The sequence below is a fragment of the Eleutherodactylus coqui genome, chromosome 13 (assembly GCF_035609145.1).
Source record: "Eleutherodactylus coqui strain aEleCoq1 chromosome 13, aEleCoq1.hap1, whole genome shotgun sequence".
Classification (NCBI taxonomy): Eukaryota; Metazoa; Chordata; class Amphibia; order Anura; family Eleutherodactylidae; genus Eleutherodactylus; species Eleutherodactylus coqui.
Genome location: NC_089849.1, coordinates 52,661,171 through 52,685,008, shown reverse-complemented (window position 1 = coordinate 52,685,008; position 23,838 = coordinate 52,661,171). Strand labels below are relative to the sequence as shown.

The 23,838-nt window shown below is 44.9% G+C and overlaps 2 protein-coding genes across 2 annotated transcripts in view; both read right to left on the bottom strand.

Moving 5' to 3' along the window:
- Positions 1-1,373, bottom strand: part of DHX35 (DEAH-box helicase 35) — a 40,907-nt gene extending 39,534 nt beyond the window's left edge. The window contains exon 1 of the mRNA XM_066587842.1: positions 1,178-1,373. Within this exon, the coding sequence (XP_066443939.1) occupies positions 1,178-1,373 (196 nt within the window). The remainder of the gene's footprint in view (positions 1-1,177) is intronic.
- An 8,872-nt stretch (positions 1,374-10,245) lies between these two features.
- FAM83D (family with sequence similarity 83 member D) lies at positions 10,246-22,686 on the bottom strand. The gene is made up of 4 exons (XM_066588186.1): positions 22,207-22,686; positions 14,770-14,937; positions 14,567-14,691; positions 10,246-14,439 (listed from the first exon to the last, which is right to left on the bottom strand). Exons 1-4 carry the CDS (start codon positions 22,654-22,656, stop codon positions 13,497-13,499), a joined length of 1,686 nt encoding a protein of 561 aa, XP_066444283.1. The 5' UTR covers positions 22,657-22,686; the 3' UTR covers positions 10,246-13,496.
- Positions 22,687-23,838: the final 1,152 nt, after the last annotated feature.

Sequence of the window (23,838 nt, the reverse complement as noted above, 5' to 3'; positions counted from 1 at the left end):
ACATGAAGGGACGGATCACTTCTCTTTTTTCTGTAAGCAGATTTCAAATTCGCTTGCAAAAACAAATTGTGCCATATAGACGAAGGCGCGGATTCCTATCAATGGGGCACAGATCTGACGCGGCTTCCACATCAAATCTGCGTCCAGTTTTCCACGGTGTGAACAGGCCCTAAGAATGGGATATAATATAAATGCCCAACAGGAGGGGGTCTCACGTCTGGGACCCTCAGCTACGGGAAGCACATTCACCCTACACGTCCCAAAAATGTGTTTTTAAACACGCCGTTTTACAGCATTTTGGAGCGGTGTTTTCAAACGCGGTCAACGGCTATTTTAACATACCACATCACTGCAATGGGTGATGCGGTGCGTTAAAAAGCGCTAAAATAGAACAGTCAGCGGTCGATTATCACGGCGCTAAAAATGCTCCTCCGAGAAGCCTCATTGAAATCACTGCAGGCTCAGTGCAACGTTTTTAGCGAATGTTTTAAACGCCCGCTAAAACGCTGTAAAATCTGCCTATGTGAGAGCGGCCTTAGTGCATTCTGCAGTCATGGACGCAGCTCGGGACTACAGTGCAGCATGGAACTCGGGGTATAACATGAGAACTCCATTTTTCTGAGGAACCTTATTAAAATACATTGGGCCTGAGTATAAATACTAGTGTAGGCCAAGAAGAGCTGCAGTTGCCCATAGCAACCAATCAGATCCCTTCTGCATGGATTAAAGCTGGACACTGATTGGCTACTGGGAGTGGAGGACATAGAAACCAAGACTGCTGTATCTCTCCCACTCCTGGCTGGCTGTATTCCACCCCTCCCCAGTCCCTATGCCCGACTCCAGGCATGCTTGCAATGCACCCATGGATATGCCTATAGTCAACACTAGTGTAGACCAAAACAACAGCAGCAACCAATCAGATCCCGTTTTACATTATGCAACCTGCTCTGAAGAAATAGAATCAGGACGCTGATTGGCTGTTACAGACATCAGCCCTATGTAACAGATGGTATGCTGATCCCTTATTCCGCACTGAGCCTGCCAGGCCACCGTTGTCTGCTCTGCTGGTTGCAAAACAACCCGTGTTACCGGAAGCTCACGTCCCCGTTTGGTTCTAAAGCCAGGGTGTAACATTATAGATCCCACTAGCGCCCTATCACACGTCCCCACTTCTTACCCGGCTTCCAGAAGCGCACCGGTCCCACGGGCGCCGCCATTTTTGTTTTGGGCTCGCCAAGAGCACGTCTCAGAAAGTGAGCATGCGCAGAGGCGCTGGACAGGCTTGATTGATGGTCACCATGGTTTCCTTCCGGCTTTTTGGAGAGATCACAAATGCAGTAACCTAGTAACAAGCCAGACAGTGTGCGAGACATGGGGACCCCAGAGAGTGAGGAGGTGGTGGAGGAGGTGCCGGGCGGAAGTGCGAGGGGAAGATGGCAGTGCCCGGCCGAATGACAGGAGGAGGGGAGCAGAGCTGATGTAATGGGGAGGGGTGCAGGCATGTAGGGTAGGGAGACACCTCGCAGATGCCCACAATGTGCCAGCCCACAATAACCCTCATATAAGGGTTTAACCCCTTCGTCACAAGCAGAGTTTTCGCTTTACGGACAAGCGATTGTCACGTTACAAGAGCCGCGACTCACGGACATGGCCGTATGAGGGCTTGTTTTTTGGGGGACGAGTTGTATTTTTCATTGGCCTCGCTTTGAGATACATACAATGTGTTGTAGAACTGTTATTAATTTTTTGGGGGGAGAAAATGAAAAAAAAAACTCTGAGAAATTTTAACATTGTTTTTGTGTTTTGTTTTCACAGCGTTCACCATTCCGTAGAAAGAAGAATCCTGCGCGGGTATCTGCCCGTGCCCGCAGCCGCGACCCTGCGTACCTGTCCGTGTCTTCTTTCTACTGTTCTGCGGACATGTGCGGACGTGCCGGCCAGTACAGATTTTTTTTCTTAAACTCTCCTGCTCTTCTAGCGGAATTCCGCGGCCCGTCCATAATTGAAGGTCGCACAGCTTTTCCACGATTGGTTTCCACTCGTGTGCATGAAGAATCATTTTACCATCGCATGCTATGGAGGGTTACTGCTGCGGAATCCGGAGGCGGACATCTGTTCCGGATTCCGCAGCAAAAATCCGCCCGTGGACAAGAGGCCTAACTTTGTAATGTGGATCAGCCCGATTACTGCGATACCAAATTTATATATAGACCTTTTAAAAAAATTTTTTGCTACTTTTGCAGAATAAAAAAAAGCTATTGAATCTGTATGTTCACAAAACGTCGCATTCGAAACCGTGACGCTTTATCGCTGTGGCTTTGAATGCATAATGCAGCGTTTGACAGCACTTTTTAAAGCACCCCATCATTGTGATGAAGTGCACTAAAAAGCGCTAAAATGCACGAAAATAGAGCAGACTGCGATTGAAAATAGCAGCGTTTCTAGTAGTCAAAAGAATAGTAGAAAATATCGACAGGTCCCTAAATAAAAGTGTCTGACCCTCCCTTCCTGCTGTATATAGTAACTCCAGTAGCAGAATAGTGAGTGCAGCTCTGGAGTATAATGTATATCAGGATCAGTGCAGGATGATAGAATGTCTGTACGCAGGGACTCCGCCAGTTCTCATGAATTGTAATATGGGTTTTAAATGTAACATTGTCATTTCTATAGGAGCCCATATGTGTCTCTCCTATGTAAATCATGTATAATATCTGCTGTGTCGTGTACAACTAATACCAGTAGTAAAAATGGTTACATGCTCATTAACTGTGCAGAACCTCAAATGTATTTAAAAAAAAGACAAAACTTCTCATTTTGGTCAGGCAAAAGGGGAAGGAGAACTTTATTTAATTTTTTTGCCATTTTTAATCCCAGCAGCTGACGGGCTCGACATAAAACTAAATCTTGGTATTTGTATAGCGCCAACTTATTCCACAGCGCATTCAGGCAATTTATTAATTACCCACCACCAAGCTGGGTGCTCATTTTACCGACCTTGGAAGGATGGAAGGCTGAGTCAACCTTGAGCCGGGTACCCGAACCACGTTCTATGCTCTACATGATGTTATGTAGTCATATCTTAATGGTGGACAGGTCCTCTGTTATTATGGTCTTCTTCACCATTTCCATCAATTTTGGATGATAACCCAGAAACAGAAGGATCTTCCTGCCGTACGTCCTGCCAGAATCAAAGATTACATGGGGACACTTGGGCTTGATGTCTTCTATTCCCTCTTCATCTAGGTAATGGCCTAGACTGGACCAGCTGCTCCACCAGCCGGAGGAAGACATGCTGAGCCACCGAGGTCCCAACAGTGGAACTCTCTTTATTGATGGTCGCAGAGCAATAAAGTTGTTCAGAGATTTCTGAAATTCATGTGAAATAGTGAATCATTTCATATCTAAGAGCAGTAAACAAGAAGAAAACAGGTTAAAAAGGATCCAGCGCTTTCGTTGTGTGAGTGGATATGTAAGAAAAAAGAAAGAAATGCACTTCTGTGAAGAATCCGCAAGGGCCTGCCAGCCTCCTCAATTATCCAGGTTCACTTAGGGCTAATGCCCACAGCCGGATTACCGACGCGTTTCACGACGTTATCCCACAGCTATTAGGTTCTATTGAACCTAATAGCTCAATGTTCACGCTACGGAATTCCATCATGGAATTCCACAACATGAAAGATACCGCGGCATGATCTATTTGCCGCTGGAATATGCGCGTCCGGCTTTCATTGTAGTCAATGGAAGCTGGCCATCACACTATACTTCCGTTGTAGCCCACCGCCGGCCGCATCATCCCGCACTGCCGGCGCGTCATGTGCTGTACTGCGCATACGTGCCGCCTCGAGGGATGGGAATAACGTGGCGGATCCGGCAGGTGAGTATGGGGGTTTGGAGGGTGCCGTGGCGGACTCCGCTGCGATATTGTGCTAGCGGAGTCCGCCATGGCTGTGGGCATGAGGCCTTAGAGAGTGGTATAGTATTCTGGCTTGGTGTTCAATTCTCAGTCATTGTTATAAGGCTTGTCTAAAGAGTTTGGCATTGACTTGCAGGAATGCTGTCTTCCAATAGGTGGCGCTGCAGAGGTATTGTTCCATCTTCCCTATTTGCACTTTTATATAGAGTGTCACACATGGGTCAGGTATCCTGTTACACTTGATTGTCTGTGGTCATTAGTCATAAGAGCAGTAAAGACTGTCAGAGATTTCTGAAAATTGCAGTCTAATAGTCAATTTCCTGTCCAGAAAGCAGTAAAAAAAATCTCAATTGCAGCCAGAGAAAGACGGGCTGGATGCCGAACCACAGAGGTACCAGCAGCAGAGCTCTCTTCATTGATGGGATGCTCAGAGAGCAGTAAAAACTTTCGGAGATTTCAGACCATCTTAATCAGATAGTCAATTTCCTGCCCAGAAAGTAGTAAAAAATCCCCCAGCCGGAGGAAGACGGGCTGGATGGTAAACCGCAGATGTACCAGTGGAGCTCTCTTCATTGATGGGATGTTCCGAGAGCAATAAAGATCTTCGCAGAGTTCTGAAACTTGTGCTCAAACAGTAGATCATTTCCTGTCCTGAGCAAAAAAGGCTTTCAGAGATTTCTCAAAAATCGCAGTCAAATAGTCGATAAATTCCTTTCCAAAAGGAAGTAAAAATCTCTCAATTGCAGCAGTGTTCCCCCAGTCGGAAGAATCCAAGCTGAATGTTGGACTGCAAAAGTACCACGGAGTCTTCTCATTGATCAGATGTTCAGCAGAGAAGGCAGGGAACCTCGTAATAACTTGATAATGGAGGGCTAGTTCTCTAGTGTTTCATACTTCATCACTAGAGATGAGCGAGCACCAAAATGCTCGGGTCCTCGTTATTTGAGTCGAGCTTTTTGTAAAATTCGAGAGCTTTATTCGAGTAATGCAGTGGGGAGGGGCCAAAACTGGGGCGGGGGCGGACATGGCGTGGTGCTCGCTCGAGTAGCGAGTGCCTTTGAGTATGCTAATACTCGAACGAGCATCAAGCTCGAAAGAGTACGTTCACTCAACTCTAGTCATCACTATTGGCAGTCATTTCGAGTGATTAGTCAGATGTTGGAGGAACTTCTTTCAGTGCATCCTATAAGATATCATCATTATTCAATGTCAAATAAACACCAACTTTGTCAAGCTCTATAAAAATATTTTTTATTAATTAGACCTGAAGATACTGATATGATGTTGATTTACTTTTATGGCTCCACTTGTCTTTGGAAACTCTAGGTGACAGCCAATAGTACGGTTATCAGTGTAGATCCCCCAACGGTTGTCACACAGTTTCTACAAACTAACAAGGAACAAATTGCAGCTCCGACATCTTCTCAAGTCCTGAGGAACGTTCACCAAGAGCTGAAATCAGCTGAAATTCCCTCATTATGAAGCACTCAGCAAGATGTTGGTCCTTATTTCCATTAGTTTTATAACGGATACCCTAATATCAGTCTTTCTGTATACGGTGTATATAAAGGTCTCTCTCCTGGCTTCAGGGTGACAAGGAGGGCAATGGCTGGTAGAGCTCTGCTAGTTATGCCTTTGCTATCAAGATACAATCTGCTCCTTAGGATGACATTGTAGAGGTGTTTTGCTGCCCAGCATCGTACCGCCGAGTTATGGTGACTGAATACCAGAGAAGAAAGGATTAATTTAGAATTTAGTGCTTGGAACAAACAAAGTTCTAAGACAATTCCACGTAACAGAATTGTATCATATCATAACACGGCTTCTATTCACTATATAATAAGCACTTTATTCCACAGTCAACAAAGGCTGTGAGCCACTCTTTCAAGGAGGATATTAAGGGCCATGGAGGATGAGGCCTGATACAGACGGAGATGGCAAATCCGTATAGCATCTTGTCCTTTAGTCCTTCAAATATGTAAGTCAGGATCTGAAGTCCATGAAGGAGGCGTCGGAAACCATCCAGAAGACCAAGGATTAACGTTCTCTTATTTCTGGTCATTCATCACTTCCATCCCCAACATACACATCAGATCTTAAAGGGGTTGTCCCGCGGCAGCAAGTGGGTCTATATACTTCTGTATGGCCATATTAATGCACTTTGTAATGTACATTGTGCATTAATTATGAGCCATACAGAAGTTATAAGAAGTTTTTCACTTACTTGCTCCGTTGCTAGCGTCCTCGTTTCCATGGAGCCGTCTAATTTTCGGCGTCTAATGGCCAAATTAGACGCGCTTGCGCAGTCCGGGTCTTCTTCTTTTCTCAATGGAGCTCCGTGTAGCTCCGCCCCGTCACGTGCCGATTCCAGCCAATCAGGAGGCTGGAATCGGCAATGGACCGCACAGAAGCCCTGCGGTCCACCGAGGAAGAAGATCCCAGCGGCCATCTTCAACCGGTAAGTAAGAAGTCACCGGAGCGCGGGGATTCAGGTAAGCGCTGTCCGGTGTTCTTTTTTAACCCCTGCATCGGGGTTGTCTCGCGCCGAACGGGGGGAGGGGGGGTTGAAAAAAAAAAACCGTTTCGGCGCGGGACAACCCCTTTAATTATAGAATAAGTGAGAGAACTTTATAATGACCCCACCGATGATGGCGGTAGCCGCTCTGGGACCCTCAGGGTAGCCATGTCCTGAAGGTGGACAGTGAGGAAGCAGATGATCTGTAGCCCTTTAATCTTTTTCATCCTGTGCATGATACATAGGACTTAGTGATAATACACCGCACAGTATATCTGTTCTACCCTTCCTCTGTGTTGTCCTTACCAGATGTTCTTGCTCCAGGACTTCAAAGATGGCCATCTTGGGCTTGGAGAGGTGTTTTACTTCAGTTCTCTCCTTGGGCTGAGCTTTTATGACTGCACAGGACTCTTCTTATAGAGAATACAGAGATAAGTGATGGGCACTTGTTCACTTCAATGCTGGTATCGGGAGACAGCCTTGTCCTTTCCGTGCTGAGCATTCTCCATGGTTACCTGAATCATGCCACCCAGGAACCACAAGAAGCGATGGAGCAGGCTCATTCTTAAAGGGCATATGCATAAATGGACCTTTTAATCATTGTATAATGAAAAGTTCTGCAACTTGTCATATATTTTGCATTTCAATGTGTCGCCATTTTCTCCCATTTCTGTTTGCTGTCACTGAGATTAATATTAGTGTTCAGCTCCAGAGACTGATGTGTGTACAGACCTTATACCGTCCTCTATATACTCCTCTGATATAGAGGATATAGGTCACACAATGTACATGGAAGCTAATGGGCGCTGCATTATGGGGCAGCATTAGCAAGCTGTACAGAAGTCACCCGTAAGGCCTCACCGATAGTTATTGGGTAAAGTTGTTAGTGGCATTTCCATATATGACTCCGATGTCTGCCATGTTCATCGTTTTACAGATGTGCTCTGCCTTTACTAATGGTTTTTTTCTTCTCTCTTCTGCAGCCGGCCAGGTCTTCATTAGGCTGTCCGAGTCTTTGTGTTCCATGTAAGTTATAGCATTCTACAGGTGTCTATTTGTGCCAGTGTATAGGATTCTAAGAATGTGCATATGTACTAGTGTATAGGATTACACACGTCTAGATGTACCCTTATATGGGATTATATGGATGTGTGCATGTGCAGCATTCGAGGAGCAGGCTCTCAGCCGAGGAGACAGCGGGGTAGAGAAATAACTGTCACATGGCTCTACCGTCTCCTCCCTAAGAGTGCCTACATCCTAGCAATATTTTTTTTCTCGCAATGCAAGATCGAATGCCTCGCAGTGCAGAGAAACCGCTGTGACAGCTATGGGGACCCCGGAGATAAAGGAATCCTCTGTCACAGCGATGCAGAAGTCCGTGATACTATCACATTGCTTTCAATGGGGCCGGCACTGCTGCAGCCCTATTGAAAGCAGTGGTTTGCAGGCAACCACCACAGCGATGATTTTCAGGGACTGGCTTGAAATATAAGCCTACCTATAATGCAGTACCTGTTGAGATGTCAGTAAAATAGTTGCACCAAGGACTACTCATCAGGCCCAGCAACACGCAGGAGAAGGACGAAGAAAGCAAAAGTGACTGTTACAGTGCTGGGGCTCCTAGGTGAAACTCTAACCAAGGGCAACATCTGCATGGAGTTTCTGCTTCCAGTGGTTGTGTTGATCTCATTCTTCATAATAATCTAGGATGATGAATAATAATGGTGGCTCAGGGGGTTAGCACTGTTGCCTTGCAGTGCTGGGACTTGGTTCAAATCTGGCCATGGGCAACATCTAGATGGAGTTAAAGCAACACTAGTCTTGGAAAACAAAGATGGCCAAAACCACTTCTCTAACTAGCTGTTAGACTAATGATACATGTCAATGCACAGTGCAAGATACGACACCTGCTCTACTCGTGAGCAGCATTGGCCAGTTAGAACAGACTATCAATGCATACTAGTACGCATCAGGTAGTCAGAGAAGTGGTTGAGCCATCTTTGTTTGTCCAGGGGCAGAGGGTCGCATTAAATAAATGTGATTCTAAGCCTCAGGGTGACCATACAAATTATGTCAGATTTGACGCTCAGCCACCCACCCACCCCTCCACCTCCAAGGCAACTGTGCTAACTGCTGAGACACAGGAGAACAACCACCATTATATTGCTGAGCAGTGGAAAAATCATCACCTGGGCAGATGAATCCAGATTTCTGGTACACCATGCTGCTGGGAGGGTCAGAATTTGCTGTAAGCAGCATGAATCGATGACCCCTTCCCATCAAGTGCTAAGAGTACATCAGTATCTCAATCTAATTTGTGGCAACTGCAATACGCCATCCTCTCCCCATAGGCCAATGTTCCTGCAGAAAGATTCCTATGCCATGAGATGCCACTGAGTCCCATGCTCCTGCCACTGTGGGGTTTACTTCTTGCCCAGCTGTGCCATCACTCTGAATGGAGTCCTGACCAAGCTTGCGCAGTTAGAACTCCATTCATTCCAATAGGACTGCCGAGATCAACCCCTGCAGTAACAGGAAACCAGGACCCAGGAGTCTAGATCTCAAGATCAGCTGGGGGTCTCAGCCATGAGACCCCCCCCCCCCCCCCCCCACGGAGCAGCAGGTTATGTGGCTGAAGGAGAACTTGTTACTCTGGTCAGACCCCCTTTAAAGTTGCCATACATGCTACAACTGAGTTGTGGTAACCACATGTGCATCACTTCTAACTGCCAGTTTAGTTTGCCAATGGACACTCCAAGGAGAGTCCAACATTTAGCAGTAAATCCATATAAGGTTACTGTGTTGCATCTTAACTTTCATTTAAGATGTTGGAGAAGATCTCTTCAAAGGCCTTTGTTCTTGAGGGGGATGAGGTTGTAAAGAACAGAACCAAAAGCAGTTGTCAGATCTCAAGAGCCAAAAAATATGAGTAAGCTCATCAGTGACACGTACCAGTGCCAATGTGTGCCCATTTTAATTATGCCAATTTTATTGAGGTGCTTCACAGCAGTAAATGTGGACTTTATTAAAACTACTGCCTCCTACAAGTCTACAATGTCCAGCATGGTAGCTGAAGAGTAGGCTTACTGGTCACGGCTGTGTGACCTGTTAATCATAAGTGATCCTAGTAATGACAAGGTGCTAGGACAAGGTCATGATGAGTGCCCCATCTTTCTTGCATCTTCACATTTGCAATATGTACACATGAGTGAGTGTGATATCCCACTATTAAAGGGGGTTGTTTGCACTCTTTCACTGATAAGCCAGCCTCTGGCTAGGCTAGCAGTAGCTGATGTGGGTTGGACCCCCATCCATTAGCTGAACATCAAGCCTGCTGTCATTAGCTGTCAGTACAGGAAGCGTGGGCAGCAGCTTCACTCATATTGAAATCAATGGGAGTGAACTTGGCACAAGCACTTCTACCCCTGTCCACTGATGACAAGACCCAGCTCAATGCACTGGCCAGGGGGCTGCATGATCAGCTCATGGAAAGAGGAGACTCCGCTGGTTGGGTAACCCATCAACTACTCATGACCTAGTCTCTGGGTATATTATATAAGAAATATAAAAACATTTTTCAAAACAAAAAAAGTCACATACTGCAGTTTTTCCTCTCTTGCAGCATTGCTGTGAAAGGACTTACGTAATATAGGCACTTTGTAATGGCTTCTCCTTTCAATTGCATTGGGCATCTTGCAACACACAAAGCTCAGGATTAAAGTGCCTGTAGGAAAGCACCCTCAGACATATACTCATAAGGAATGCAAGAACAAGTGTCCCCAATACCTCTTATCTACTCACAACAGATGACTGACAAAAAAAAAAAAGTTTATTATTCTCATAGTTTACAGTTTGGAAACAATCATTCACTTCCAGCAAAACGACCGTGCTTTGCGTACCATCACCAAAGTATATGCATAGTAGGATTCTGTCCCCTGCCACCTTTATATACATATTTCCAAGAAGTTTAATACAACCCTTTACCCCATTGTGGTTATAAAATACATTTGCAACAAAGTTAACCTCAATAAAAAGTGCAAAGAATAGACTCCAAGAAGTAAAGTACATGACAAATATAATTGCCACTGTAAACATAGTTATTCAACAGGTTTTATATCCAGCCACACATAACATTAACATGAAGAACTAGTGTTGTTGCTTCAGTGGAAGTACTGACCTGTACTTAAAATACGGGTGAATATTTGGCATGTTAAAAAAATAAAATAAAAAAACCTTAATGGGCACCTGGAATAAAAAGTATTTATATATGTATCTGTACACTTGCAAAGAGCCAATGCATTCTGGACATATATGCTTGGGAGGGTGGAAGCTCTGAGCCCAGTGGGCTTTTCCCGTTGACCATGCTCTCTTCTCCCAACATACTATCTCCTGTACCCATTCCCCTCACTTTACAGAGGCTCAGTCTTTTAGGATATAGGCTATACATGTAAATACGGACCACAGCTACTTCTACAATGCTCAGTTAGCAAGAAGCAGGAGGGCAAGTACATGACTACAGGATGAAATGCAGTTTTGTTTGTGGTCCATCACAATGGTGCTGTCCCCACCCTATAACTCATCTCCGTCTACCACCCTACAGGTGATCTCCCTTCTGCTCATGACCTTAGATTAATGTTCCTTTTAGATGGCAAACGAGCTGGTGACCTCAGTAACAAGTCATGGAGCCCCTTTAGATTGGCACATTCATCGTTGACTTGTTTAATGAGACTTGCTATGGGAAACACTGAATAAGGAAACGAGCCAATGATGAGTTTAGTCCTGCTGAAACGGCACGACAAACGTTCAGTTGTTGGCTTGAGTTTAGACTGAACGTGAATCGTTCCATGTAAAACACACCTTAAGGGTGGCCTTACAAAGACCAATAGTTGCTCAAGTAAAGCACTCAAAGTCCTGTGTAAAGATAGGATCCATCAGGGCAAATGAATGAAGATTGCGCCTGGATTTGAGACGTTGGGCTTCTACCTTAGTTTAAAACAAAGCTACTATCGACCCGTGCAAACAGCCAGTTCATCGGTTAATTCTGAATGGAGGCAGGCAGCCAGAAGAGCTCTCCAGAGCGCTTCACCTCAATTCAGTGAGAGACGATCGCTCCCGTGTGAACACATAGTAGCAATCATCATTGGGACAGCCCTCCGGCACTTGTGTCCAACAGTTATCCCATGTAAAGCTCCCCAAGTTCTACTGGTGTCTGAACCACTCGCTCCCAGCTCCAAGACTTCATGAGCCACTTCCATTCTCTGGAATGCGCTACCCCCAGACAACCATGTTAACATGCTCAAACATATACTAAAAACATATCTTTAGGGAGGCCTATCATAGTCCCTACTCCAACTCTTCCACATCTCTCCCGTTTCTACACTCCTGCCAAACCTGATCAGAGCAGCCCCCTCTCCCCATCCATATGAATGCACTGATGTACATATGTAGACTCATTGGTTGGAGCCTGGCTCACATATAACTAATGCTATGATAGGCAGACCATCATACAGAAGCACTTGTGCCTCATAGGTCACACCTTTTTCCGCATACATTGTAAGTTCTTGCAGGAAGGGCCCTCAATCCTATTGGCAATTGGGTTATTAGTTTTATACTACATGTCATGTCTGATTGCGTATGTATACATGCAAGATGTTGGCACCAAATATATATTATGGTGAAGCTGCGGCAAGAACCTAACGCATGTAGGTCGATGTAGGAGCTGTGTACATAACTGCTGCGTATTTACATAGGTGAGCATGATATTGGTCTGAGAAACTCACACCAATATTACGTTTATAAAATGTGTGGTTTTTCCTGCAATTATAATGCATTTTATGAGAAAAACGCATCGCCACACGCCATTTGTACGTGCATGGAAAATTCCATGATCTACATTGCAAGAGAAAAAAAAGCCACATTGCACTCGCATAAAAATCATTTTTCCGTTTAAGGGCAATGCAATTTTTTCCCTCTCTTTCTCTGCGCTCTTATTTAAAAAAAATAATAAATACAATAAATACATCAATAAAATAAACGGACGATCTCGTCCCAAAAGTAAAAAGCAAAAACTGCGATTTTCCTTTTACAGCAAGAGAAAAATAGCACATCTAAATACATCCATTGTAAATAATGGGTTCCATCTTCCAAGGCGATAAAAATTGCGTAAATACAGCCTAGCTCCTGCCTTAACATAGTGCTCCAATGAATAAAAAAAAAAACGGTTTATGAAGTTACACAATAGCCTTTTAACTTCACGCTAAATAGGAGTACTTTGTGGGAAAAACTCAAAAACGTGTTTGTTTGTATCCTACACCTACTAGACGTTTCCAAGTACAAGCACATTACTTCCAACCTTTAGCACATCTTCCTTTTAACAAATGAGTGCTCCCATAGAGGTAGATGGTGCCTACAAACTTCCTTGGGAAGTATCAGATTGTAGTAACACAGCTTCCTCTCGGGGCTGCTCGTTGAACCTATTGAAAGACCATGGCATTGCACAAGTCAGTACTAAAGGCAATTAGCAGTAGTGTTAGGAAAACATTAAAAACAAAGACATCAAAACAGACTCATGGTAGAGGGAATGCAGTTTACAAAAGGTTTTAAAAAGCAGGCGAGAACTGCATTCTGGAATCGGTAGAAGTTCAAATCTGTTCCACATAGTGTCTCTGTAGAGTCTCATGTTTGAAAGCATCTACTCTGGAGGGCAAGTTCAAGCCATCCATGGCTGTAGACAAGAACGACACAACTTTCTCAGGTTTATACACCTGCTGACATAAGAAGTCACTTTTAGAGAAAGTTTTTCTTAGTAAAAACATTGGAAGACATCAAAAGGCACAAGGGCAAGAGGCTTTGGTATTACTTAAATTCGAGTACTCTCTGAAGTGCATTTATAAAGTAGTTGCATAGTCCTAAAGTGCTAACGCAGAACAGATATTCAAGAAGTAGCGAGCACAAGGATCATCAGTCCAGGAGTCTACGAGACAATTCTCACCGAAGCCTTCTACGCTTCATCTTCCTCCCTCAGTTAAGACATATATACACCTTCTAGTAAAGCTTCCTCTTGGCTTATTACATATCGTGATTAAATCGAGCACCATCACGGAGGTTGAACATACTGTTATGCATAATATTTCTTTGTAAGCGATAACCATTGGGTTCACAGTTGAAGAACGCGCTGGCCAAGCGGTTTCTTCTAGAAAGTATGGTTACCATGTGGTCTAGTTTAGATCTTATAGAAGTATAATGATATTGACGTTGATTAGTAAGTTTCTTGAAAGAGTCCCGCATTCGATAATCTGAAAGACTCAGTCCATTGCTTTTGCTGTCGCAAGAAAGCATTGAAGTATTGGAGCTAGTGCTGGTGGTGGACGCACAAGAGGAGGAAGACAAGGATGTAAAAGAGGAAGATGATAAACTTGATGGAGTTTGACTATAACCAGCTGAGGATTCTGGGATATTAGCGGTTTGTGTAGTTACAGACCTTGAGAATACCATCGTTTGGGTAGAAGCCACCCTTACCGGAAGAGTCGTTTGGGTTGCAGCAGTTGAGGTGAAGACATTTGTTTGAGTGGTTGCATCCATTGCCTTGACGGACCTCCAACCAAGCCAAGGCTCTGTCTGAGTGGCTATACTCGCTGTCTCTTTAAGGCCAGAGATTATTTCGCAATTCTGCATCAAATCATCTTCAAAAGGCTTTGCATTCATAGATTGTTCAAAATGTGCGTCCCACATTGGTTTTGCTTCTATATTCATTCTCTTTGGAGTGCTCGAGACCTTTGCCATCTCCACTTTCAGAAGACTGCTGAATAAGGGATTTCTCAGAGCTGCTGGGTTACACATCACCTTGGCGGCCAAAGGTATTGGACAGTTTCGGAGGCTGGAAATAAGCTTTGAACTGATTGGTTTGGACTGAGCATAGAGGACCCTAAACTGGAAGTCAAACTTCTCCACCACTTGTCCAGTTAGTACAAGCATATTACTGCTGTTGAGCTTCCCATCCATCCAAGTGAAACTAAAAGACATGAAGAAAAACCATTTGGGATAAAACACCATTGAGCACGTGACATACCACAATACAAAGTAAGAGATCAGTCATAGTTTATCTTTACTACTAGTTATGCTATGTGTCAATATCACACCTGTAACTTCCTGTAGCAACTTTCACCCCATCCACAAGCAAAAACTTCTCACGAGCCTTTCCAACAATCTTGGCACCGGACCTGGTATAATAGTTATTTCCGGTTAATGTTCGGATCCTCATGAACTAGGAAGAAAGAACAGAAGTCATTTAGGAAGTGGTAGGCTATAAGATAAAAGAGTAAGGAGCAGCTCGTGATTATACCTGTTCATTTTCTATGAAAATTCCAAGGTTTAGGCACATATTAAGAAAATGTGGCATCTGCGATTCATCCAGCAAGATGTAAGCTGCAACCCTGCGTTTTCGGCAGGCTTCTTGAATATCGCGGAAGATGTCATTATCTGTAAAGGTATCCATGACCACTGCGATCACCTGTGGAATAAGATGGGTACAAATGAAGGTTAATAAGAGTCCTTCATCACAAAATCATAAATACGATGACCATCTTGGCTACAGGTCATCAGCAACCAGAATTTGCAGAGCTATCCACCTTACTCGAAAAGGAAGAAGTAGAGAACAAAATACCTCAGACTTCTTGAAATACGGCTTGTCACGTATCAAACTATACACAATCAATAAATGAAGATCATTCAGCATTGTCCTACACCCTACGGCTGGATTCACACGAACGTATATCGGCTCGGTTTGCACGCCGAGCCGATATAGGTCGTCCTCATCTGCAAGGGGGGGGGGGGGTAGAAGAGCCAGGAGCAGGAATTGAGCTCCCGCCCCCTCCGCTTCCTCTCCACCCCCTCTCCGCCCCTCTGCACTATTTGCAATGAAAAGAGGCAGGGTGCCGGTGGGGCTAAGTTTCCATGAATTAGCCCTGCCCCCGTCCTGCCTCTGCCCATTGCAAATAGTGCAGAGGGGCGGAGAGGAGGCAGAGAGGGGGCGGGAGCTCAGTTCCTGGTCCTGGCTCTTCCATCCTCCCCCCCCCCCCCCCCTGCAGATCAGGACAATGTATATCGGCTCGGCGTGAAAACCGAGCCGATATACGTTCGTGTGAATCCAGCCTACAGCTGTATGTATTGAACCAAGCCCTCAAGAAACCTCATTAGGTCATATTTTGATGGTTTCCTTCCTGTCACCCTAGGGATAATTACTACTTCCATACCTGCCACAGTAGTGGTGATTCTTTAAAAATTATTTGAGAAAAACTGACCTAAACTAATTATTCCTTGGCTAGAGTACAGTTTAAAAAAAAAAAAGTTTCCCTGAGCAGTAACTTCACCATGCAAGAACCTTACATTAATCAAATATACACAATACAATAAGTAGAACTTGGCTAATGACAAAAAGACTCAAGTCAAGTCTGAACTTGTTCATACTATCACTTTATAGTCTGGCAGTAAAAACAGTTTTCCCATTGAGATATCAGCATCACGTATTGGCCTGGGTCACCTCAAGATAATCAATATCTTCCCTTTTATAAAGCATTCCAGCTCCATACAAAATATTCGAGGAGATGGGCCAGAAGGAGGAATGCATTAAGACACAGGAAGAATTGAGGGCTTGGAGAAAGTTAGATTGCCACCTGAATCAACAGATGCCTAAGGGTTTTACTGATGCCAAGTTAATTAAACATGTATTTAAACAGCCCAGTTAGCACCCTCAGCTCCTGCATTCTCCAATTGGAGGATCTTTGTGAGCTCTATGCATTTTCATAAAAATGAAAAAAAAAAAAGCAGCCTACATAAGTAATGGTGAAGGAGACTCCATTGACCGTCAAGAGTTTGAGTGCGTGGAATGAACAGGAATGGTGTGCCAACCTCTTAAAGGGCTTCTCTTATGACTTAAAATTGATTCGCAACCCCTCTGTCTTTTCTGGTTGTTACTGACCAAGTGGTATGACTGCTGCAGCCAATCACTGGCCCCAGCAGTAACCTTCTATAGCCAGTGATTGGCTGCAGCAGTCACATGTCCTGGCCAGCAGCAATCAGGAAGGGCAGAGTAGCTGTGAAGCAAGCCATGGAAAAAAACATTTAACAAACCATTTTATTTGTAAGGACAAGAATGCCCAAAATAATGAAAACTGAACAGATAAGGGCATCATTAGGGATTTGAAAATGGATAATGGCACTGGGTGCAGAGAATACTATACAAAATCATCCTCCAAGAGGAAACTCAACAAACAAAGTCAGAATTTACAGGCACAGCATGTGTCCTGTGAAAGTCATTCAAATATTATATTGCAGTTTAAAGGGGTTTCTGGCATTTGGTATTGATGGCCTTATCCTTAGGTCATCAATAGTTGATTGGTGGGGGTCTTCCGGTCAGTGAAGCATCCACATTGGTGGGTAGAGTCGGACCCATAATAGAAGTCTTTGATCCATTGAAGTCAATGGACACACTTCAGGCTCCTCATTATGGTCAGAGACAGATGTGTAACAGAAGGCTTTGTTCCCATTGAAATCAACTTCTATTATATTTCTGGCTATGACCACCGATGAGGCTCCACTGCTCTAAGAGCAGGCCAGAGGATCAGCTAATGGGGGGAGGATCCAGAGCGGCAGACTCCTGGCAGTCAACTATTGATCACCTATCCTGAGGTTAGGTCATCATACAAAATCTAGAAAAACTTTTTAGAACTAAGTCCAGGCTTGAAGATGAATAACTATGACAAAAAGAATCTGCCAAATAGCTCTGGATTTCAGTAAGGCCACAACATTCTTAATGAACAACAATTCAGGGGGCCAAAGGCAAGTGTCCTGCACCATTTCCCATCAAGTCTTTGATAAGAGATTACATCAGAGCTACTGTACAAAGTTGATGAACAGCGACCTCTTAAGCCTTAGTCTGGCCCAAAATGAACCATGATGTAGACTACTTGAGTCTGATAGAGCCATGTGGTCCATATGCTACATTTAAGAAAAAGTATCTACAAAGCTTGGTTTTGTGAAGTCATAGGTGCACCGATAGGACTTCATGACTAAAAAACATCCTAAAGAATTGGAAAGCTTCTAATCTGCACCATCATATGTGAAATGTGGCATACTATGACTCCTGTCAAGCTATTCCAATAACTCAGTCATTATAATGTAGGTTAAGGCGCCAGCACCGAAATAAGCGCACCAACCTTACAATTCACTAAATGCCTTGTTAAATCAGATGCTGAATCAACATCTAGTTAGTGTTTTCTCAAGTAACACCTTTAAGAAAAATATTTTTGTATTAACCATTGAGGTTTAGTACTATGGAATTTATGATAGTTCCTGATACAGATCACGAGGATAGAGTGCATCATAACATTGTATAGGTCCATCACGTTTAACCATTACTGGCGTCCTATACTAAAATGTACTTTAAAGCCTCATGCCCACGGCCGTGTCGGACTCAGCCAGCGGAATATCGCAGCCGAGTCCGACACCCCCCCACGACCCCTACTCACCTCTCCAGAGTGGTCGCGTGAATTTCGTCTGACGCGCTGGCAGTGGCCGATGACGCAGCCGGCAGCAGCGTGTAATCATGCTATACTTGCGCTGTGCTCACATTGGGAGTATTGTGTGCCGGACAACTTCCATTGACTACAATGGAAGCGGACCACACTTTTTTCCATGGCAATTAAAGCATGCCGCGGTTTCTTTCACGCTACAGAATTCCGCAGCATGAACATTGAGCTATTAGGTTCAATAGAACGTAATAGCTGCGGGATAATGCCACGGATTTCCGACGCGTTTCATGCAACAGAAACCCTGCTGTGGGCATTAGCCTTTATGCAATGAGATGGTGCACGGCTCCCTGGGAGCACCAGAACATGATTTCCATGTTGGAGAGTTGAAGAGTAGCATGCAAGAAGCAGAAATTCACTTTCCACATCTAAGTCCTGTGGGACCGTGGCTATGACTGAAGTAAGGAGAGCATACTCGAAGTGGCAGATCGTCCGGGAAGTCATCTGCAGGAAAGTTGGGTACTAATCTGCATTTCGTCTCCCTGAAATGAGTATAGGTCAAACCCACATGTTCGTCAAAATTTGCTCTGTACCTGCACTGAATCAGCGATTCGCAGCTCACTAACAGCACTAGATCGGTCTTTTTGACTACACCCTGTATAGTTACATAGGTTGAAAACCAGAAATAAGTCCATGTAGTTCAACCTTTTTAGAGTGCTTATATAACAAGAATATTGTTATAATTATCTAGGCTTTTTATAAACAATGTCATTGTCTTCAATCATTACCTGTTAGGGCATTTCATAATCTGACGACTTTAACGTTCAACTGGCAAGATGCCAGACAGGGTGATAGGAACCGAACGGCCCCATTTTAGACAACACGCTACATTTTTAGCCGTTTGATTCCATCATAAGACAGTTTGGCCAGAAGACTGCTATCTTACTCCCAGAACAGAGCAATAAAGCCTTAACTGCCTTTCCTCTGCTCGTGATTAATGTCCCCGATCCTTTGGAAGAATAAACCCTGCGCCATTTCTTTGTATTGACCACATACTTGTCCATGGAAACTAGGTGATCTCTAAAGTCCCATTCAGATAGGACAGCGGTCATCTAAACTACTTCATAAGCACTGACGTCACGGCTAAGGTCATTGGCACTCGTGCAGGACGTTTAAACAGTGCTGAGCGGTAAACCGTTTACAGGCAGTGAGAATCCCGCAATGTTTTTTCTGCCTACTGAAAGTCGGCGATAATGAATAGTGAACGAATTGTAAATGCTTTTTTTGTATTTACACAGGACGATCACTTTTTTGTAATTTTGAGCGATAACCGTCCCGTGTAAATGGTCCTTAAGGGTACTTTTACATGCAGCAATAATAGTTCACTCAGGCGTTCAGGGTAAACACAGAGGAGTTATTTTTGCAGGATCATTCAGTTCTCTTAACCAGTGAATGAGAACTGACTAGAGATGAGCGAACCTACTTGGCCACGCCCCTTTTTCGCCCGAGCGCCGCAATTTGAGTACTTCCGTACTCGGGCGAAAAGATTCGGGGGGCTGCGTGGGGGGTTGCAGCGGGGAGTGGGAGGGAGAGAGGGCTCCCCCCTGTTCCCCGCTGCTACCCCCCGCTCTGCCACGCCTCCCCCCCCCGAATCTTTTCACCCGAGTACGGAAGTACTCAAAATCGCGGTGCTCGATCGAGTAATTACTCAAAACGAGTAGGTTCGCTCATCTCTAGAACTGAACGATCGATGTTTAAGGCCTCCTGTCCATGGGCGAATTTTCACTGCGTTCCCCGCAGCAAGAATCTGGCCGCGGGGAACGCAGTGAACGCTTTCCATAGCGTTGCTATGGAAAGCTCAGCCCCGCTGTCCACAAGCGGACAATCATAGCAATTCTCTGCTCGCGGGATTCAAATCTCAGCATGCTGCGATTTTCCACGGTGAGCCTGTCAGATAGTCTCAATGCGGAGAACAGTCAGCTGTCTCCTGCTCCCCGGCGGTGGCTCCTGTGGCGGAGTCTGCCGCGGGATATCGCTATACCCGTGGACAGGCAGCCTAAACCGAACAATTAGGGAACGAGTCAACGAGGATTTTCATGCTTGCATAAAGTGAGCAAATCGTCAACCATGTTTACACTGAACGATTGTTGCCCACCTTTGAACCCTCTCCAGCTGTCCTCTAAGAATGTGAAGCCCAAAACTAAGCCCCATACTCGGGACCTATAGAAGGGTAGCATTACTTTGAGATCACAAGCTTCTCTTTTCATACACATTGAAACCTTATTTGCTAGTGCAGCTGCTGCTTGACATTGAGTACATCAGCTATAAAGAGCAACAACAGGTAGGGTGTGATAAGAACTTCAGTCTCTGTTTAACAATGCCAATATTGACTCCGTTTCAAAGAAGTTATTTCTTCTATTGAACTTATTCCCACAAGCCCAGAGTTACCAGGTTACGGCTTGATAGGAAGGTTTGGCCTCATGATCAAGGAACGGTTTAATAGTTTGCCTGAGCCAGTATAAATAGTACAGGAAGTCATAAAGTTGTTCTTGGCTGGCTAGACTTTTTGACCTTTGCTTGGCGTTAGCAGAATGATAATTATAATGTCTTTATAAAGTACGGTCAGGTCTGTTTGAAAGAAAGGAATGGTAAGCTGTGCAGAGGATGAGCCGCCTCCATGGATGTGATCATCTAATGAGCAGCATGCAGGCTACTAAAACCTACACAATAACATTGTGACTGGAGTATTGTCATATGATGGAATGCAACACCATCCGATTGTTACATTGTATTCTATTGAGGTTACAATCAAACCGGATACATGACTGGGAGATGCATCATTGCTGATGCCAATATTCAGCACTGGTCTTCTGCATGATTTTTTTTTTTTTGCGCTGCAATAATAAATAGTAATTCTTGAACAATTGCCCAAAAACATGCTGTTTTTTATCCTTGAACTCGCCATTCAAGAGAAAAATCACTCATGTAAATAATCCCACTGAAAATGGGTTTTCTCACATTCACGCGCAAAAAATAAAAGTCGCCTGGCCTGTGGGAACATATCCTTAGACTGTATTCAAACAGGTGATTTTCACACAATGCTGCGCAAGATGTGCAGAATCACATGTGAAAGAACCCATTATATGCAATGATTTTTATTTTTTTACTACTTGTAGTTTCTCACTTGAAATCGCAAGTACAGCGATGCTTTTTCATGGCACACGCATCACAGTCGGATGCAAAATTCACAGGTGTAAGGCTGGGTTCTCACTGGATGTATTCCGGGCGGAAATCATGGTTTGGCCGCAGCGAAAAACCATGAGAATTCCACCGGGAAAGCGCTGCTTCAAAAACCACGGCACTTAGAGGCGGGTTTTGGAACGGCTCGGCCGCAAGCTTTTCTGTTGCAAGCGGTGCTCCCATAGAAGAGAGCGCGACTAACAGAAAAGAAAAAATACGGACACGCTACGGCCAGCGAATATGCGCCGGCTTTACCGTGATGTTTTCACCGTACCGTGTGGACGAGATTTCTGAGAAATCTTGTCCAGATAGCTGGCCACAGAAGGATCTGCCGCGGCGTAATTACGGATGGAATTTTCACGGCAAATCTGCCGTGTGTGAACCCAGCCTAAGGGCTCTCAAACAAACGTATGACGTGCGCATAATACGCAGTACGGATCTCACAGCATGTACTATCTTGGCATATATTACACATGCCTACGCGCCAAGACAGTGTATAGGGATTGTTGGCATATAGCAAGTACGGGCAATAGGCTACAAAAAGCCCCAAGAACGATGACTGTCGGACAGATTGTACTTGCTTGTGTAAATGTACCAAAGACTAGTTATACAGGCAAAAAGGGATACTGGTCCAAGAAACTAAGACTGATATCGCATTCGTTAACCAGTAGTTTCACACGCAATTGTGACGAGTATTGCAAGAACATATCGCTGTATGTGCAACTTTCACAAGTATTAAGAAAAATATAAAATCGCACACTAGCACACAAGTCACATGGCATGCCAGTGCGATATTTTTCTTTTTACATATATATCCATTTAAAACGATTTTTTTTTCACATGCATCTTACAGAAGTTGGGCATGAAATTTGCCAATGTGAATATATCCCATATAGGGGTATATTCTGCCACACCAAGGCTCTACACTGCATGTCAGCCCCATTAGGGGGCACTAATAACATCCGATCACCCAGTAAGGAGTGCCATCCTTACTGCCCACTACGTGCACCCACCTCCCGGGCGCCTCTGATCAGGGACCTGGCCGCTTCTTTGCAGCTGTAGATGACTTCCCCGTAACCGGGCTGGAAGTGCACGTCCACCCGTGTGACACCCCGGTAGGAGCCGTGGCTGAATGCCGGCCATCCGAGCTCCAGCTGCGGGGGCTCCACATCCGACACTTCAGGGAAATAAGTGACCGAGGAGCAGTCCATAGAGGCGGACACCGAGCCCTCGTCCTCCCCGCTCTGGACCGAGGCGGCACAGCTCAGGATCTCCGCGACCTCCGTCTCGGACAGGAAGCCCAGCACCTTCTCCCGCTGCAGAAAGACCCGCAGCGCTTCGGGACCCCCGGACAGCAGCTCCTCCAGTGCCAGGCGATGGGCTTCACTGTACAGGTCCGGTGGGGCGGCGGGCCAGCGGGAGCCCAAGGGCAAATCATCCAGACATTGCGACAGGTTGGCCATGGCCGTACACTCCGGGACATCCAGCTACTAAGCGGCCCGCACACAGCTTGTCATATATAGGACATTTAAATCCAAACAAGCCCGGGGTGCCTGCTGATTGGCTGCGCAAGACACACCCCCCCGGCCAATGATATGCCCTACAACAACTCCGCCTACCGCACAGGGCGAACCACGCCCCTATGCGGTAAATGTGCCAGGAGAACACGCCCACATCCACGATTGACAGCTGTGAGCGGAAGAACCCCGCCTCGTTATAATGCCATCCAAGAGCAGATATGATAGTGGGAGAGGAAGGGTTAAGCATCATGTATCAGTGGTAAGAACAGGACGCAGCACTGATACTTTGCATTAGCTGGGGCTGCAGTAGCCACATCCGATGGGATTTGCATGTGACGTCAGTTCTTCCCTATCAGGACATGAAGCTACAAGTAACTAGAGGTTATCAGACAGCAGTTCTGGAGAAAAAGGGAAAGTAGCTGCAACCTTTCCACTATATTGAACATTAGAGCCCACAGGTGACAGGCGAGCACCTGCGCTAAAGAAATTCCGTGTTGCGTCCACGAATAAAAGGATGCAGTTTCATACATGTTCAGCGCCGTGCTTACAGCAATGCATGTGTGAGGGAGGCCTTAGGGTGCTTTGAAACAGGTGATAACATAGTGCGATGTGAGTAAAAACGCAGAATTATGAAACCAATGATTTTCAATGGCTTCCTTCACATTTGTGATGTTTCCACTCATGCGATGTTGCGAGAGAGAAAAAAATCGTGGTGTGTCCTATCTTTCTGCATTTTATTTATCTGCCATGTTTCCCTATGGAGCCTTCTTTTTATCGCATTGCAAAGCACAAACTTGCAATTTTCGTTCAATGCATTTTTAACATTAGACAGTCCTATGGACTTTTGCGCAAAAAAAAATTGCCTAAGAAAAATCACAAGTAACAGTGATGTTTGTGTGAGAAAAAGCAGCGCTGACACTCAAAAATCATGGGCAAAATTGCCATCACCCGTGTGAAACTAGCCTTAAAGTGAAGAATTGGTATGGCTGATAGCTGGTGTCTTGGGTGGTAGATGAGTCTGGTGGGACATGCCCTGGCGGAGGGTTGTCAGGCACTGCAGGCATCCCATAGGCGGTAAGGTCCTGTGACATAACATGACCTGGAAGTAAGAAAGTCAGTTAGAAT